The sequence below is a fragment of the Pelecanus crispus genome, chromosome 20, assembly GCF_030463565.1.
Source record: "Pelecanus crispus isolate bPelCri1 chromosome 20, bPelCri1.pri, whole genome shotgun sequence".
Classification (NCBI taxonomy): Eukaryota; Metazoa; Chordata; class Aves; order Pelecaniformes; family Pelecanidae; genus Pelecanus; species Pelecanus crispus.
The window spans coordinates 3,548,231-3,566,824 of record NC_134662.1 but is presented as its reverse complement, the minus strand read 5'-3'; the positions used below and the strand labels follow the sequence as shown (position 1 = coordinate 3,566,824).

Below are 18,594 nucleotides of genomic sequence, written 5' to 3'. Positions count from 1 at the left end.
CGCGGGGCACGCTGGGAGTTGTAGTTCGCCGTTCGCTGCGCCGCGCCCCGCCCGGGCCGCCCGGGCCCGGCCCGCCCCACCCGCTGCCCGCCGCGGGCCCAGGGAGCGGCGCCCGGTTCCCCTCGGGCGGGCGCGGCCCAGAGCCGCCGGGCGGCCGGGGCTTCCGGCGCTGGCGGCCTGGGCGGGCGGACTACGCGGCCCACAAGGCCTTGCGGCGGCCGCCGGCTGCCACTCAAAGTAACGTGGGGCGGCCGCGGCTGGCGCGGGGCGGGGGGGGGTCGCGCCCCGTACGGGCCCGGAGCCGCCGCAGCCGCCGGGCTCGGCCTCCCCTGCGGGCCCGGGGGGGAGCGGGGGCAGCCCCGGCGCCGCGGGGAGGAAGGAAACCCCCGCCCGGCCTCAGGGCCGGGGCTCCCGGCGGCTCCCGGAGAGCGGCAGCGGGGGCCGGGCCGCAGCAGCTCCGCACCCGCCGCCGCTGCGAGCCCGCCGCACGGTTCTCGGGCGTCGCCGTGCCGTTCACCGGGGCTCGGCCGAGCCGGGGCCCGTCCCGCCCCGTGCGGCAGCCCCCGCCGAGGGGCGGGCGCAAAGAAAAGCTGGGCCTGCCCCAGCCCCGCCGGTCCGCGGCCCGGCCCCGTGCCCCGCAGCCCCTCCCGCCCCACCGAGGGGCCCTGCCCGGCCCCCGCCACCCCTCCTCGTCCCCCGGCACCCTCCAGCCTGCCGTAAAGCCGCCGCATTTGGGGTGGCAAAGGGAGAGTGAGGAACAACCCTTAAATATTGCAGGAACCAGCTGTACCTGGGCACTGCGCAGGCAGGCACAAGGTTAAATATTTAATGCCTCACATTTCATCCTCATCTTTTATTAATCGCCTTATTTACTTGCTGCATGCTGGCAGCAGCCAGGGCGGGGGCAAGGCGGTGGGCACCAGAGGCTCTCCCCTCCTGTCCCAGCCCTGTGCCACCCCTGGGCTGCCTGCAGCTGCTGCCTGCAGCTGCTGCCTGCAACCGCTGCCTGCAACCGCTGCCTGCAGCTGCTGCCTGCAACCGCTGCCTGCAACTGCTGCCTGTGGCCTCTGCCTGCAACTGCTGCCTGCGGCCTCTGCCTGCAGCTGCTGCCTGCAACCGCTGCCTGCAACTGCTGCCTGTGGCCTCTGCCTGCAACTGCTGCCTGCGGCCTCTGCCTGCAGCTGCTGCCTGCAACCGCTGCCTGCAACTGCTGCCTGTGGCCTCTGCCTGCAACTGCTGCCTGCGGCCTCTGCCTGCAAGCGCTGCCTGCGACCGCTGCCTGCGGCCGCTGCCTGCAGCTGCTGCCTGCTCCCCTCCGTGCCCTGCGGGGCCTGGGGCCCTTCCCGTGGCAGTGGGCAGGATGGTGGGCTCGGGCCCCTCCAGCCCCCAATGGTCCCTGAGCGACCCCCCAGCCCCGGTCCAGCCTCCGCCCCTTCCCCTTGGCCTTCCCTGGCCACCGGTGTTTGCCGGGCAAATCCAGCAACGCAGGGATGGCCACTAGCCCACCACCTTGGCCCCAAAGCCCTTGAAAAACCTTCCTTTTGTATATGCGCGTGTGTGTATATCATATATCTGCACATACGAATATACATATTTTAATCCAAATGTAAAGCTTTAGAGAATTTATTTTCGGTTTGTTTGCCTCATTGGGGGATTTGGTGTTTTTTTTAGGAAAGTGTTTTTTCAAAAGCTGGAAACATTTCAGATCGTGTTTCAAAGGAAGGAGAGACTGAGATGTTTTACAGCATTTTTCAGAACTCCTTACCAAAAATTGCCGGTTTTCCTTAGGCTGTTTCCCTGCTCTCCTGTCTTGGAGAGTGACACAGGTAAACCTGGAACAGGCAGCTCCGGAATGATGGATGTCACATGCGTCTTCATCACCCTCCATTAATGATTGACGTGGGCCCTGGAGCAGGACAGCCTGTAACCCAGAGATTAATTTGCTTCAGCTTGTGCTTGGACTGGGGAGAAAACAACAGCAGTTAACCGTTTGCGCCACAGGCCTCTGGATGCAGCAGCAAGGGGAGCTGATCCCGCTCCTCTCCAGGCGCAGGGATGTGAGGGGCAGGGTAGGGGACGCGGCCGAGACGGGCCAGCAAAGCCGGGCTGAGCCCCGGCTGCGGCCGCAGGATGCTCAGCCAGGGGCCCAGCCGCTTCCCGCCGCAGCCACGCACTTGTGCCTGGTAGCGGCAGCGCTTGGAAGAGCCCCAAAGGACGAGGGCGTTTGAAATCCACGCCAGGATCGAGAGGCGAGTGCTGTAAACAGCAGTTCTGTTTATAACCAGCAGAGAAACCAAACAAGCCCGGGCTTCGGGACACTCGGGAGCTCTGTTTTGCCGTTTGAACCCAGATCCAAGCAAAACAGGTTGCTGCTTCTGGAATTACCCTGATGATTTTACCTTTCAGCTCCCTCCCCAAATGCCAGCCTGGGGCACGGGAACGCGCAGCCTCCTGCCCTCGCCGGGAAGGGCAGCCCCAGCTCCGTCCCGACTCTGTGCCGTGGGTCGAGTCATTTCTCGCCCCGCATGCCTCCTCTGCGCAGCCTCCCGCACCCAGCACATCTCCAGAGCAGACGGTCAAGGGCAGAGACCGTCACGTTTCTCAGAGATGCCTATGGGCGACGAGGGCTCGCCGCTCTTGGGGCAGCCGAAGGCAGCACGCGCAGTCTCTCCTCCAGCCCCTGGTCTGAGACCATCCCAGGTGCCCCTCCTGCCTGCCCTGCTCAGCTCTGCTTTGCTCCGTCCCTTCCAAATGCAGGCACCGGGCAGGTCGGTGGTGAAGGGCCACGTACAAGCATCTCCCGTCCAAGGGGAGACAGTCGCTCTCGGAGTGCAAAGTTTGCTCTCGGAGTGCAAAGCCGCTGCGTGTCCAGTTTTGCAGGTGTATTTGCCGGCCTGGCAGGAGACCGCCGGGGATGGGGAAGGAGCTGGGGGCACGGCTGGGACCCCGTGCTGCCTCAGGCTCCTCGCAGCGGCTGGGGATGCCCCGTTCTTTGCAGACCGCTTCCCTGCACCCCCCTCTCCAGGGCCAGGCAGGTTCGGGGCCCATCGGGTTTAAGCACATGGGCAAGCTCAGCCCTGGGTGGGCTTTTTGGCAGTCAGGTGGTGGTGGGTTTGCACGTGGGATTTTTGGGTCAGTAGGGCCGTTATGGGGTGGGGCAGAACCAGGGTCACCACATTTAGAAGATTCAGATTTTCCCTACCAGGACTCAACGAAACAATTTGCCTGGCCTGTGGAAGCAGGCAGCAAAGATGACCGTGAAGTTGCCAAACCATCCCCTTTTCAGCTTCTCACTTGCATACTTGAATGAGGAGCCTTGAACTCAGCGGAGCCGCGTTCCTGGCACCCTCACACACCGTGAATTTCCCTGGGCGTTTATACCAGCAGCTGGCACAAACAGGAGCCTTATCCTGGCTGGAGTCTGTCCTGGAATGAGCATGAGATGAGAAGGGAAACTGAGGGAAGGGACTGGCAGCAAATCCGCAAGAGCTGAGCCAAATCTGTACTAGAAATCAATTCTCCAGTCGCGCTCCTGGGAGCAAACCACAGGTCCCCGTCCCCGGGACCCCAGCGCTGTCACCTGCTCTTTAAAGCCACGTGTCCCCGGAGCACCTGCAAGGCAAATCCCACGCAGGAGCTGGGGGGGTTCTCTCCTGCCGTGCAGGACACGTTGCAGAGCCGACGCGCTCCCACCCGCAGCCCCTGCACGGCTCCCACTGCGCCAGGGACCCCCCGTCAGCGCCGGGCTGTGGGCTGGGGGTGGGAGACGCCTGCGAGAGGGAGTGGGAGCCCTTAGAGCAACCCAGCAGCTGCCAGATTCTCATCTCTGGCGCTGCCTTCGATCTGGATGTTGGCTCCTGTTTGCACTTACCGGCTTTGAGTGGTTTTTAATTATTGATGCCTCTTTTAGCTTTTATCTCGTGCTCACTGCAGCCAGGAAGGGCTTGGCGTTCCTGCATTAGTGATGAATTGGGAAGGAGGCCCTGCTCCACCGCGCTGCAAAGCATTCCTGGCTTGCAGGCTGTGCCATTGTTTCAAGCAAAGCTGCGCTGAAAAATGAGGAGGGTGGGAGCGGGAGGGGGATGTGGTGGAGGCGATTCCTGCTGCTGCCCACAGAGGCGACAGGGATGTGTCCTATGGGGAAAAAAGCTGAAGGGGATGGATCGAGAGTCAAACAGGTGTGGAAACCTCCTTCGCCCACTGCAAAACTGGCACCCGCTCGCCTCATGGAGGAGGAAAGATGCCGGTTTATGACCCCTCCAGTGACAGGCAGGTGGAAGGGGAAGAGATGTGAGACAGCAGAGTTTTGCCAAGCCCGGGGCAGCTGCAAGTGGGAATTGATGTCAAACCTCGGCTAAATGCTGTGCTGCTCTGTGGTCAGGGCACAGGGTGCTGACGGATGGGTCCTGCCCCCGCCCTCTGGACTCCGTCCGCCCCAGCTGAAGCCTGTGCACGGTGGCCGTCGCTAGGTTGCTCTCCGTCCCCCCTCAATGAGCCAGGGCTTTGCCGAGCTTTTCCAAGGATCCCGGTGCCAGGAGAGCCGGTGCTCAGCCCGCCTGCCTGGGTCGCTCTTCCACTCCTGCATCGCGACCTCTTGCGCGCAAAGAGAAGGGGTTTCTCTGCCGGGAGCCGGTCTTAAACCATCCCTGAGCAGCAGAGCTTTGGAGACCCCGCATCGCCCGCTTCTCGAGAGCGGGGAGCCCAGGAGAGGGGCTCACGGCCCCAGTCACGAGAGGTTACGAGGCAGAGCAGCCTGTTTGGAAGGAGAGAAGCTGTTTCCTCAAGTCTGCAGCTACTGGGAGAGTCATGAGGGAGGTGTTTTTAACCCTTCTTTTGCTGCTGGGATGGGTTAGATTTGCAGATTTTGGTATGCAGTTAGATTTGAGGCCAAATCTGGTAAGGTGCCCTCTGAAAGGACTGCCTTCGGAGATCCAGAAGCAAATCCAGGGGTTGCAAACAGGGCCAGGCTGGAAGCGTGGGGAGCTGCAGCGCTGCTTGCCCGTGGGACAGGATATCAGGGTGCCTCCCCCCACCCAGAGAAACGCTTTGGGCGTGAAGCCAGCACGCTTCAGGAATGGGTCACCGGGGGAAGCAGGAGCGGAGCACGAGGTTCAGCTCAGCATCTGCTGGGAGGTGCAGGGGATTTGGAGAGCCCAAAAGCTCCGTCTTTATACTTTACCGTGGGTTAGTCTCCCGCAGGGAGCAAGGCGATATCAGCCCAGTCAGGAGCGGCTCCCCGGACCCAGGCTGCCGGCAGCCGAGGATGCTCAGCCGGCAGCCTCGCGGTTTGTTCGACCCCTTGCCCACCGAACCGGGGCCGCTAATTAGCTCTAACAACAGGGACGTCTGTTCCTCTGAAATCGCCAGCCTGAAAACACCCCAGACCAATTTCTCCTAAATCCTCCTCCCTTGCACATCCATCAGGAACAACATCCACTTACGGTGCTCCCTACCCCCAGGCTGAATTTGAACCAGTGACCTCGAGGTGAAAGCGCTTGAAAAGCTCCAGCCCTCCCCACAGCCTGCGTGCTCCCAGTGGGCTTTTCAGCAGCACTTACAGAGCGGAGATGGTTTTAGCAACTGTCGCATCGCAGCAGCCCCTGGCCCGAAGCTGTGTTGGCCTTTCACATCCGAAACCTGCTCGCTCAGCATCAGCCAGAGCCTCGGAGCAGCTGCAAGACCACGGGGTCAGACTGCAGCTCTCGGTCGGCTTTCGGCCGGCTCCAGACCAGCAGCCCCCGTGCAGCGCGGGGGGCGCAGGCGCTGGAGCTGCCTGCCCGGCGCTCCGGCCCCCCAAGGGTGCTGAGGTCAGGCCAGCCCCCGCCACGCAGCAGCAGCTCCGCTTTTGCCATGGGCTCTGGATCTGCCCCTGCGGCGGACGAGCAGCCAGTGGCGACGGCTGCGTCAGGAGCATCGGGCCCTGCCCAGGGCACCCGGTTTGGCGGGGGACAGGGCTGAGACCCCCAGGCAGCCCTGCAGAGTCCCAGCCACCACCGGAGCCGTGCTCCTCCGCAGACCCACCCGGTCCCTTGCAAGCGGGTGCCGGGAGCCAGCCGTCCCCCGGCTCCTGCGGGCGAGGCGTCGCCAGCAGATAACGGGAGCATGGTCGAGCCCTCGCGCTGCTCGCAGGCTCTGTGACCCATCTGAGGCCGCGGCACAGCTGTGCCAGGCCTGGCCGGCCGGCCCCGGGACAGTGGGACACGGGACGGAGCCGCACGCCAGTCGCTCCGTCGCCTCTTTGCAGCGGGCTGGTCCCCATCAGAAGGAGCCCAGCAGCAGCAGCGCCGGGGAAGGGGCTGAGCGGAGCTGCAGCCCCAGCCGGCGCTCACGCAGCGCCATGCGCCGTTCCTCAAACCTCTCCCACCCTGGACCTGCTGCAGCAGACACAGCCCCAGCCCAAAGCAGCACCGCTCTGGAGCCAGACCCAGCCCCAGGCCTGAGCCGGTTCCGCAAATCCCATAAATCCCACCCTCGGGCATTTGGGCTGGTCTTTACCCAGCACCAGCAGGACAGAGGCACAGCGGCCGCTGCTCCCCTTCTGGCTTTCACCGAGGTCCCCATCTGTGTGGCACAGTCCTCTGACCTCCGTGCACAGCCGGGGACACCAAGACACCCCCCCCCAACACAGCTTGCTTCCCAGGGGAAGGAAATTTTCCCACTCCAGCTGGCCTGGGAGATATGGAAGGGAAGATGTTATCAGGGCAGAGCAGGCTCTGAAGCCAGAGGACAGCTCTAATTATTGAGAGCCAATTCCATTACAGCAATCTCAGCCCCAGGGCAACACAGGCCAGATTTTCCAGAGGGGCCAAGTGCCACAGAAGCAGCTTATTCTCTGCACCCACAGGAAAAATTAATTATGCACACGCAGAACAGACCCGCGGCAGCCCACAGGGACCATTCCCATGCGCTACCAAACCACGCTGCTCCTGCTCCAGCGGAGAGCCCATCGCCCTCGGTGGCACTTCGCTCCAGCCCTCGCTTTTCAGCCAGAATTGTCCGGTCCCTTTCCCCACCACCTCCTTTCACCTCGCTCTCTGGTTTGTTTTCGCTTTGCTCGGGGATGCCCTCCTTGCCCGGGCTCCGGCCAACGCTCCGGCGTGGGTATGCAGGCGGCAAAGATGGTCCTCGTTCTGCCAGCAGCTGTGGAGGCAGGAGGAGGAGAAGCTAGAACCAGAACCCTCCAGAGAGGGGGGCCCCAGGACAGGCAGCGCATGGCACCGGGTAAGGCAGGGATGGCCTGGGACGCGCTCACCGGGAGGAGGGAAGGCAGCAATTCCAGCCACCCGCCGCAGCCTGCTGGGAGCTGCGGCAGCACATGGGGAAACTGAGGCACAGTCCCAGGTTAGCCAGCAAAGCTACCTGTTCTCCCCCATCAATTCCCCTCCCTGGCAGGGCGGGAGAGAGAGGGGGAAGTATTTTAAAGTCATCCCAAAGGCAGCAAGAAAGCAGGCGGCAAGTCACAGTTTTAACCAACCTTCTTATTTCTTTATTTGAAAGGCACAGCTTGTACGTCCTTGATACAGCATTTTCAGTTCCTCTTATTATAGGTCAAGTGATTAAACACAAAAAGCAAAACAAGATCTTCCTAAAGGACTATATACAAACACCAGATTATTATTTAATTTTATTCTTTTTTTGTTCCATTTTTGGTTTTTTTTGTTTTTTTTTGTTTTTTAGAAGACACGCTAGCGCACGGAGATAAGAACAGAGAAAGCTGCTGTATCCTCTACGTGGGGGCAGGGGCGCGGGGAGGGGGAGGACCAGGAAAGGCTCTCAGTCTGCCTGCCCCTCTGCCCAGCCGCCCGAGCCCCCCGAAGCCGGGTGCTATGCCGAAGGGGAGCGGGTGGCGGAGGCTCCTCATCCAGCCCAAGGCCAAGGAGCAGCCGAGGAGAAACCCCGGTGGCTGGAGCGCGTCGTAGTGCCACGGGACTGGTTCAGAACAGATACATGCAGAACAGCAAGGTGCCGGCCTGGTATTAGTGCAGGAGAGGCGCGGGGAGGACGGGGACAGAGCCAGGGCGATGCGACGAGATCGAGAGCGCTCGGGGAGAGAGGAGATGGTTTCGGGGCAGGGATCCCAGCAAGGAGTTGTGCAGAAACGTTAGGATCAAGGGGCATCTTTAAATACCAAGGGGGGAGCGGTGGGCAGGGGGGAGCCACGCGGCACCGAGGAGCCGGGACAGCCGGGGGGCAAGGAGCCCCAGAGCAGCCCAAGCCAGGCTCTGGCTCGGCTCCGTGACGGAGCGGGGACGGGGACGCCAGGCTGGGCACAGGGAGAGCACGATCGGCCACACGGTTACTGCTACGGCGCTTGCATTGCTGCGGAGCAGCCCGTCCGCCGGGATGGCGGTGGGGGCATCCCCCAGGCGCTGCTGCCCGGTGGGAACAGGCCTGGCAAGCTGCCACCAAACACAAGCCCCCGCGATTCTGCTGCGCAGCAACTGGAGAGAGATACTGCATCTTGCGTTAACCCGCCCCCCCCACCCCCCCGACAGCCCCCTCCCCCCGGCCCCCCGTTCACTCTAATCCGATTTCTCCCCGTCGTCATCTTGGTGGGCATCCCCGTCATGGCCGTTCTTGTCCTCCTTGGAGAGGTGAGCCTGGGAGCCCAAGGCCGAGAGCGAGAGGAGCCCGGTGCCAGCGCTGACAGCGGGGAGGGACGGGGGCTGGAGACCCACGGGGAGCGGAGTCAGAGGCAGAGCGAGGGCTTGGAGCTGCGACAGCTGGTGAGCTTGAAGCTGCTGCTGTAGAGAACGATGGACAGACAGGAAGACAAGAGAGGGATATTGTCATTTTGAGTGCACTTGGACCCCAGCCTGAGGGCCTGGGCTGCCCAGACGGACTGTGCCAACAGCCGAGCTTAAACCAGGGACCTCAGGGTCCTGGAAAGCACCGTGGCCTCGGGGGGGAACAAGAAAGAGAGAAAGAAAGAAAAAAAAAAAAAAAGATATTCTAGAGTCCCTGGACTGCGACAGCCTCGAGAGAAGACTCAATAGCGTGTCCCCAGCACGACACACAGCCCCTAGCCCACAGGACATCTGGCCTCAGACTCTGGCACGCTCCAAGGATGCGGTTAAAGCCCTCCCGACCTTGACCAACAACAGATGGTGTTTTCGTGTCAAGGAGCCGCTGTGGTTCCTGCTCAAAACCAAAGCTCCTCTCCTTGCACCCTGCTGGGACAGAGCAGGAACCCGCGCTCCCCTGCAGACCCGTGCCCATGTCATAACAAGTCTGGACAAAACCAGCCCCACGGCAGCAGGGCCAGCCCAGCACTCGCAGCCTCACCCCAGCACGGCTGCAGCCCTGCACGCGAAACAGCCTGCTCCCAGCACGCAGGGCACATCCCCGGCTCACGACTCCCCTGCCCAGCTCTGTCTCAAAGGCCAAAGGCACAGATTCCCATCCCTCTGAACCCAAACGAAACATGCATCACGTACACGGATGATGGAGTTCAGTTCTGGCGCCGTAACCTGCTTGGCTCGTTCAATGGCTCCCAGGACTTGCTGCTGATGCTGGCGTGGAGAGAACGGAGGAATTCAGGGTCATTTCTAGCATCACAGGGAAGGAGAACAGGGACCCAGCCCTGCTGGGTCCGACACGCGCACACACACGTCCATTATCGCAGCTGCTAGCACCGCGATGTCAGGGCACGGAGGCGGGCTGGCTAACCCCGCAGCTGCAGACACCTGCATGCACTTCATTTGTGACAAGGACCTGATGCCATTGAGGCCCACGGTAGCGAGGAGCAGGGAAGGAGGCACGCTCATCTCATTCCAGTTCCTCACCACAGGGTTAAGCACGTCCCCTCTTAATCCCATCCTTGTCCCGCTCTGCACGGGCCCAGCGATCCTTGGCCAGAAGGGCCCAAGGTGGGCCATGCCTCTCACCCCGCCTCCCCTCTCCTACCCAGATCCAACACAAAAAGAGACCCCTGAACAAACAAGCCAAGCCCTGAAATCAGAAGCTCTTGGGAAGCTCTCCGCTCCTTGGGACACATCCCGGGTCCCAACTGCAGCAGCTGGAAGATACTGCGGTGGAAGAGCCCAGCACAGCTGCTCCAAACACAGGCAGGAAAACCAGCTGTATCACATACTTTAAAAAAAATAAAGGACAACTGTACTTGCTCCTCTGAGAGCACAAGGTCTCCAAACACCAGGCCTGTCCACTGCACTCCAGCAATTGGATTTTTCTTTCCATCTTGGCAGCAGGACAGAGTTGGGGAGGGGGAAGGGGTTGCACGAAGATGCAAAAGGTTTAGTCGTGGCTTAGGTATTAGGCAGCTCTGATCTGATCAGCAAGCCACTTTGTCTTCCCCGAGAACAGGTGGGTAGGAAAAAAACCACAGCCTATTCCCCAACCCCACAGCTAACCCAGACCAAGAAACACAGCCTCCATCCCACAGCTAGTCCCGACCAAAAAACCAGCCATGCAAACAGCTGCGGAGTTTAGCCTCTGCGGAGTTGCGTGGGGAGATGGACAGATACGGCACTAGAGGTGCTTCATCTTCCTCCTGCCTCGGGCAGCAACTCCCAAGCCCTCCCAATTAATTTCTCAGGGGAGTGGGAGGAGCCCATCAGCTGCATTAATTAATGAGGATGCAGAGGAACCAGATCTCAAGGAGGAGCCATATGGAGGTATTTTTTTTTTAATAGCAGCCCCCCTCCCCCAATTAGCCACGCAAAGCTCCCACCACCCATGCAGAAGTGGCCAAGGACTCAGGAATCGTGGTCAGGAGAGAACAGAGCCCGTCTTTGTCCGCAGCCGCCGACAAAGGGGACGGACGGGCACATCAGCCACCGCACAGCGCCTGGGGGGCTGCTCGAAGGCCCCCCCAGGCCAAACCTGCCTCGGAGGGCTCGTCCCTGCGCAGGGGCTGACAGCGAGCGGCCGGGTTGCCCAGACCCGGGGCAAGGAGCTGCCCGTGCGGGAGGGCCACGGCGCCTTGCTGCCCCACGGCAGGACCAAGGCCTCCGCTCCCCCCTGCCAAGGCACCCCAGAGCCGAGGCCGAGCCGGAGGACTCACCTCTTGCGAAAGGTAGGGCAGAACCTGCGCACAAATCCCATTTAGCCTCTTGACGATTTCCGCCTAGAAGGTGGGAAGAACAGAGGGGAAAGGCATCAGGCAGCTGGGGACCGACCACCCTCAGCAGCGGCTGCCCCACCTTCCCCCTCCCCAGGCAGGGTCCGAGTTCCCAAACACCCCTAAGGAAACACACGGCCCCTGGAAAGATGCTGGCAGCGTCCTGGTGCCATGGGGGGGTCACCTTGCCCCCACGGCCCCTCCCTACGTAGTTAAATGAATCCATGCCAATGACCACAAAGAGCGGATTTTCAATACTCTCTTCCCTCTCCAGGTCTCCGATATTCATTTAACGAAGCTGGGAGCAACCAGAGAGGGAACTTATTATAGACCCAGGTGGGGATGTGAATTACATTTGCCACGCAGACACAGACACGCGTGCTGCCGCCACAGAGCCCCCCGCTCTGCCCCGCAGGGCCGGCTGCTCGGCCTCCCCCTCCCCAAAGGCAAGTGTCTGCCCGCTGCCAGCCTCCCCGCAGCCAAGCTGCAGGGCTGGGGCTATTCGGGGAGACCACAGGGACTGGACAGCTTCTTCACTAGCCTCATACAAGCAGGTGGTAAATTCTGGGGTGTTAAACGCTTTCCTCCTGGGAAAGAGTAAAGCTACCAGCAAATCACTTTCCAATGGAGTCAATACAGAGCCAAAGGGTTTAGGCATGCACCAAAACCAGCCAAGGGGAAGCACGGAAACCACCAGCACCATGGGGGAGCGGACTAGGCTGGCAGACAGTTCATGGGGCAGCGGTGAGGTTTCGTGGCTCAGATCCTGCACCACGACGCAGGTTTTCCCAGGGAAGCCAGTCTCGTGAGCTGACCGACGAGGGCGATGGGATGAGAGGCACCAAGCGCCTTTGTGGGCAGCAGAATTGTGCTAAGCAGCTTATAACTGAGCCACGACACACAGATGACTGTGACTGGAAGCCAAAGCCAGATAGAGTCAGCCTCAGAAGAGGCTCATGTTGTTAACAGCACAGGTAATTAGCCACTGGGGATAATTAACAACTTAACCACCAGTGAGGGTAATGAACAAACTTATCCAGGCTGCAGCAGAGTTTCCATCACAAGGAGGCTTTCTTAGAAGGTCTGCTGTCACATTACCTAACCGCAGCCCAAGAGAAGTGCTCTCTGGCCTGACGGCAGCAAGAGCCCGGCGGGAGCCAAAGGCTTTTTTCACGCCGGGGTAATCACAAGCCTGCCCGGGCACCAGGGAAGGCAGCAGTGCCAGGAACCCACCCAGGGCCCGAGGGGAGGTTTGGGAGGGATCCGAGGTCATCTCCTGCCCTCCACCCCGGGCTCATGTCTGCTGATTAACTCTGAGCCGCAGCTCCACACCCTGCCTGCGCTGCCTTGTCCGGTGCTTAAATATCTGTTCAGGCCCTGGGGAGAACCAGAGCACGCCTGCAGCCTGGGGTGGGAGCCCTCAGTCCGGCACTGTGATCCTGAGAGGTGGGGGGGTCCCTGCATTTCGAAGGCAGCTCTGACATTTTACAAGCTCATGGCATTTCTAGTTCCCGAAATACCACTGAAGTGACAGAGGGCAAAGCACGGCAGACAACCCACCCTCCACAGGAATTACAGCGCTTGGAAATGCCTTCCCCCTACCTGTTTGTGCATTTCAATATTCAGCCCGTAGGACATCTCGTAATACTGTAGAGCGGGGGAGAAGAGAACAAAAGAAATTGTAAGTCAAGTCTCCACCAGGTAAAGAGGCTCCATACAGCAGCGCTGGGAACTACTACTGCTTTCCTAGCAAGGTCTTCTACAAAGGCTGGGCAAGGATGGAAGGAGAGAAGAGGCCGGCCCTAGGAAATAAAGGAGGCAAACAGGGACAGAGACCCTCTCCAGGTCCAGGGCAGAAGCACGGAGCCCAGGCGCTCCCTGCCCACCCTGCTCCAGAGACCCGGGCACTCGCCACCCGGGCCCCATGCGACACCCCTCACAGACACCGTTCAGTCTGCACCAGGGCGAGAGTGAGCGATGCTGCTTCAAACCTGGAAAAAGGCTCAGGGCACCACAGCCTTCCACATCTGTGGCCAAACGAGAGGCAGCCTGACTCTACAAGCTTTGCCTGGCCAACATCCTAAAGCCCACATGGCTGCTTCAGCAGCAAATGGAAGAGATCACAACTGGGCTTCATCTAGCAAGTAACACATCCAGCTGCACGCAGTTACAGCTGTTTGGGAAGAAGCTGTGTGGAAAAAAAAAACCCCACCACACAAAAAAACCCACCCAGAAAACCCCTGCACAGCAGCAACAGAGAAATCTATTGGCAGGAGAAGCTAATTCCTGACCCCTGGAAGAAGCTGTTTTAAGGCTGATGTTTGAGAGTTTAGAAATCTCCTCCCTCAGGCTGCAATCCTGCTTCTTCCGAAGGGAAAGAAAAATCCACATCTGCGCTCATTTAATTCAAGGAGAAGATCACTGGCATTTTGGTACCGACGCCACAAGTCTGAGAAGCGCCCAGCTTGGTATCGCCATGATCTCAGCCTGCTCTCACACCACTGCTGGCTCTCGAGGCTTCTTTGCATTCTGAAGACCGAGCAGGAAGCAGGAGCCCGACCCCCAAGCTGCTAATTGTGACTTATTAAAAAAATCGGAGCAGCTGTAGCAGCTTTGCACATTCACAGAAACCCTCCTCTTTGCTTCCTCTGACTTGCTGTGGAGGGGAGCGACAGCAGCTCAGCGCGACTCCAGCTCAGCCACGCAGACGAGGCAGGAGCTGCTGTGCCTGCAAAGCCTCGAGTGCTGCACAATGAGCAACAGCCCTTCCCCTCTGCCGCTGCCGGTAACCTGAACCAATTCTGGTGACTGTCAGCATTAAGGGGGGAAAAAAAAAATACATATCTCAGCCACACCTGGAGATGAGAGTCTCCATGCAGGCTGCAAAGCCCAGGAAGCAATCATTTATCAGGGAGAACAGGGCAGGCTTCCCCATTAATATACAAGGAAAGCTGTGACCTCTTCTCCTTGGCCCCAGCCCCAAGCACTCCTTGCTCCCCACAGCCTCGCGGTCTGGACGCATGGGCAGTCCAGGAGGATGGAGGGGCCAGCTCCGTCATTTCTGGTCTGAGAGTCCTAACTCTCCTCTGAAGAGCTGCTATATTAATTTCTACATCTTATCTCTTCCTTCCAGGGCAGGTGCAGCAGCTGGCAAGCAGGCACCACCTCATCTTTATGGAGAGTATCACAACCTCCTGTTAACTCCTTGATAGGAAAGGAGCAGACCACAGCCTTGCCTGGCACCCTCCCCTCTGCTACGAGGGCTCTTCCACATGTGGGAAGGCAGAGGCATTACCTGGCAGGCAAACCATCGCCCTGCCTACGAGAACACGGCTGTTTCCTGGTGGATTTCTCTTTAGAGAGTTAGGGCTAAGCCTGCTGCCCACGCCTCATGCCTTTGCCAGGCACTGCCCTGGGATTTGCACGCTTTGTGCTGGGACACGCGCACCGGTGAGACGCGCTAGCACTTTGCACCGCGGCTCCGCAAGGCTGCCGGGGTCATGAGAAGCCGCAGAGGGATTAGTTCTCGCACAGCAGCTGGTTTCTGCTTCCAGCTCCCGCCAGGCTTGTGGGGTTTCCCAGCTTCACGACCTCTCAGAGCGCTGCTTTGTCTTTCACTGGCCATGACTCTCCCAGAGTCCCCAGCCGCCTGCACACCAGCACCTCGCAGCTCCTTCTCGGGTGCGTAAGAGCCGTGACTTCCCCCAGGGCACGGGGAGTAAGGTTGAGCAGCCAGTGGCAAGGCCAAGGACCCCATCACCCCCCATCAAGCACTCAGCCACTGGGCCCATCAGTTTTCTACGTCCAACAATTCACTGCCACTTCCCTGCGTTCCGACAATCCACTACATGCAGACAACACAAAATATAAAGAAGTCCCGCTTGCAGAAAAGCCAATGCCAAGCTTGCCTAGAGAGCTGCTGCTCCACGGGGCGAAGGCTCCGTGCCAGCAAAACCCAGGCACAGGCACCTGCTCACCCCCGAGGTCCCCACCCACACCACCCACACGCTCTCGGCTGCCAGGGCCGGTCCTTACCATGACGTAGTGACGCTGCATCTCCGATTTCTCACTGGCTAGTTTGTCACATTCCAACTTCAAGCTGAAAAGCCAGAAAACAGTAAGAAAACCACAAAGAGGAGGTGAGAGTTGATCGCCACGGAGCAGCTGCTTCCTGCACGGCCCCATCCTGGCCAGGCTGGCTTCTCGGACACCGGGCTCCCAGGGGCGATCGACGCCGGGCCACGCCGTGCCGGTATAGCGGCGACCGCAGCACAGCCCGTTCCCACCTTCCCAGCCGCGGTCCCACCAGCACGCGCTCAGAAGCGGCAGCGCACGTCTATCCACCGGCCGGACACCGACCTCCCCCCGGCAAATCCTTCTGGTGGGAAGCAGAAAGCTGGGCAGAAGCAGAGATGGCTGCCCAGGGAGGGGTTTGCCTTTCCTCGGCTGATCGCTGGCAGCTGGGGACGGCTTCCAGCACCCGCCTGCCTGCAGCACCCAAGAGATGCTCCAATACAACTTCAAAACCAACGCCAGATCCATTTCTGGATGGTGGGGGGGAGGCCCAAGTGCAGCACCAGAAGAAAGGATTTTTTTTTTCCTCTCCCCTAGGTTCTTCACACCCTTCAGAGAAAGTGCTGCTGCTCCCAGTGTTTTATGAGACTCCAACTCACCAGCCGAGCAACTGCAGACGGCATGTGCTGCGGTTTTATGTTTCAAACAAGAAACAGCTTCACCTACACAAAACCTGCTTCTTCTTGAGCAGATTAAGTCCAAGGGGGTGGAATGGGGGGAACAGCCTGCCTTCCAGCAGGCACGCTTCTCGGGCTCCCCTACTCCCTCGGCGGCACTGCCAGAGACACGGGGACACCGGGAAATAGCCATTTCCCAGCGCTTTTTCTGCCTGCTCCTGCCAGAACGACACCACCGCAAACCTGCGACCCAGCCGCCCGGCAGAGCCCAGGCCGGGGGAAGTTGCAGCCGCACGGCACCGAGGCACGCGCCGCAACCGGCGCCTCGCAGCCTGCCGGGCCGCGGCAGAGGGCATTACCCAGTCGGTTTAACCCAAGAGCTTCACGTTTATTTCAGACACGCACCACGCACAAAGCGACAGCCCGTCACAAGCCAGCTTTCGGGTCAGCAGAAGTATTTCCACACACAGCCGCAGAAAAGCGGAAGCTTTTGGATTTAAGCGCTCCATGCAGCATTCGCCGTCCAAGAATGGCAGCCAGCGAGAAGAACCGAGGAAAACTCCCAGCAAGACGCAGGAGGCCTGGCAAGCCTCCGCGCGGTCCTGGCCGAGCGGCGCTCAGAGGAAAGACCTCGGCCGGAGAGGGAAGACGCACGTTCTCCTTGCTGGGCTCCCAAGCGGACGCGACTAATCCCCTGCCTTAGGTCCTCCTCCAGCCAAGGGTGACCCAAGCTACGTGCCCGGCTCCCCTCCTCGGCGTTCCGCGCAGCAAAGCGACAAAGCAGAAGCAGCGGAGCGTCGTGCCGCCGCCTGCCAGGCGGATCCGGGCCCGGCGGCACCGGGGAGCACGTACCTGTGGTACTGGGCCTGCAGGAGCTGGAACTCGTCCTTGATGCGGTCGCAGGAGTCGGAGGTCGTGAACTTGAGCTGCTGCGGCAGGTGAGAGGAGCCCTTGAACAAGAGGAGAGAGCGCTGGGCGCCGGGGGCGGCCGCCCGCCCGTCCCACCCGCGCCGCTCCCGCAGCCCCCCCGGGCGGAGCCGGGACGCCTCGCCGAGCACCGGGGACAGAGCCCCGGGCCGGGCCCGGCGGGGCGCCCCGAGGGCCGGCGGGCTCAGGCCCGGGACGCGCCCAAGGTCACCCGCGGGCCCTCCCCCGGGCGCTGCCGCCGGCCCCCGCCGCCCCTCGGCACCGGCCCGCCCGGGGCTGCGGGGCGGGGAGACCCCCGGCCCCTCGCTGCCGGCCCCGCTCGCTCAGCCCGGCCCCGCCGCAGGGAGGGAGAGGCCGGGCGGGCGGTCCCCGCGCCGGGCCCTGGCCCCCGCCGCCCCCCCCCGGTGCCCGGCCCCGCCCCGCGGCCTCGCCGCCGCCGCCCCGGCCCCGGCCGCGCCGTACCGAGTGCCGGCTTTGTGGAAACATCATGTCAGGCTGCGGCTCGGCCCCCGCACGGAGCGGCCCGGTACCGGGGCCGCCGCCCGCTCCCGCCGCCCGCTCCCCCCGCCGCCGCCGCCTTTTGTCCGCGCCGGGCCCGGCCGCCCCGGCCCCGCGGCCGCCCCGCCCCGGCCGCGCCGCTCGCCCCGCGCCGCTCCCGCCGCCCCGCCGCCGGCGCCTATTGTCTAATGGCGGCTGCGGCTCCGGCTCCGTCCTGCGGCTGCTCGGCACCACCTGCCGCCGCCGCCTCCCCGGGCCGGGCGGGCCCACGGCCGCCCCCGCCCCCGCCGGTCCCCGCCCCCGCCGCGCAGCGCCGGCGGCCCTGGGCTCGGGGCCGGGCTGCGGGCTCCGGGCTGCGGGAGCCGAGCGGGGGGGGGGGGGGGCCCGGGCCGGGTCGGGCGCTCCGGGCCGAGGCCCCCGCGCTGCCGCCCGGCTCCCCCCCCCCCTGCCCCGCTGCCGGCCACGGCGCTGGCCCGGGCCGGGCCCTTCCCCACCGGCGCCTCCTCCCGGGGTCCCCGCGCCCTCGCCCACCCGCAGCCGCGGCCCTTGCAGTCCCGCCGGGGCCGCCCGCCCCCCGCCCTGCACCTTCCCGGTGCTGCGGGCTGTCGGATGTTGCTCCCCTTTCCCCGGGCCCCTCCTCGCCGCCCGTGCCCGGGCAGGACCCCGGGCTGAACAGCCGGCGCAGCGGAGGCGTGGGGTGCTGCGTGGGGTGCTGCCCGGGGCGCGGGGTGCTGCGCGGGGTGCTGTGCAGGGTGCTGTGCGGGGTGCTGCCCGGGGTGCTGTGCAGGGTGCTGTGCAGGGTGCTGTGCAGGGTGCTGCCCGGGGCGCGGGGGTGCTATGCAGGGTGCTGCGCGGGGTGCTGCGTGGGGCGCAGGGTGCTGCGCGGGGTGCTGCCCGGGGCGCGGGGTGCTGTGCGGGGTGCTGCCCGGGGTGCTGCACGGGGTGCTGCTCGGGGCACGGGGTGCTGCCTGGGGCACAGGGTGCTGCGCGGGGTGCTGCCCAGGGCACAGGGTGCTGCACAGGGTGCTGCGCGGGGTGCTGCGCGGGGTGCTGCACAGGGTGCTGCGCGGGGTGCTGCGCGGGGTGCTGCGTGGGGCGCGGGGTGGCTGCCCAGGGCGCGGGGTGCTGCCTGGGGTGCTGCGCGGGGTGCGGGGTGCTGCACAGGGTGCTGTGTGGGGTGCTGCGTGGGGTGCTGCCCAGGGCACAGGGTGCTGCGCAGGGTGCTGCACGGGGTGCTGCACGGGGTGCTGCCTGGGGCGCGGGGTGCTGCGTGGGGTGCTGCCCGGGGTGCAGGGTGCTGCCCGGGGTGCTGCCCGGGGTGCTGCCCAGGGTGCGGGGTGCAGCCGGCTGAGCCGCAGCAGCAGCTCTTTGCAGAGGCCTTGGCTTTACCCTCCAGCG

The 18,594-nt window shown here is 62.7% G+C and overlaps 1 protein-coding gene across 2 annotated transcripts; it reads right to left on the bottom strand.

Moving 5' to 3' along the window:
- Window positions 1-8,522: 8,522 nt before the first annotated feature.
- TLE5 (TLE family member 5, transcriptional modulator) lies at window positions 8,523-17,192 on the bottom strand. Of its 2 annotated transcripts, none has more exons than XM_075723728.1 (7): window positions 17,161-17,192; window positions 16,624-16,721; window positions 15,116-15,179; window positions 12,683-12,727; window positions 11,024-11,086; window positions 9,438-9,512; window positions 8,523-8,744 (listed from the first exon to the last, which is right to left on the bottom strand). In XM_075723728.1, exons 1-7 carry the CDS (start codon window positions 17,185-17,187, stop codon window positions 8,523-8,525), a joined length of 594 nt encoding a protein of 197 aa, XP_075579843.1. In that variant the 5' UTR covers window positions 17,188-17,192. The 2 variants fall into 2 exon arrangements, with proteins under 2 accessions (XP_075579843.1, XP_075579844.1); XM_075723729.1 differs by having other exon boundaries at window positions 8,523-8,741.
- Between the last annotated feature and the right edge of the window lie 1,402 nt (window positions 17,193-18,594).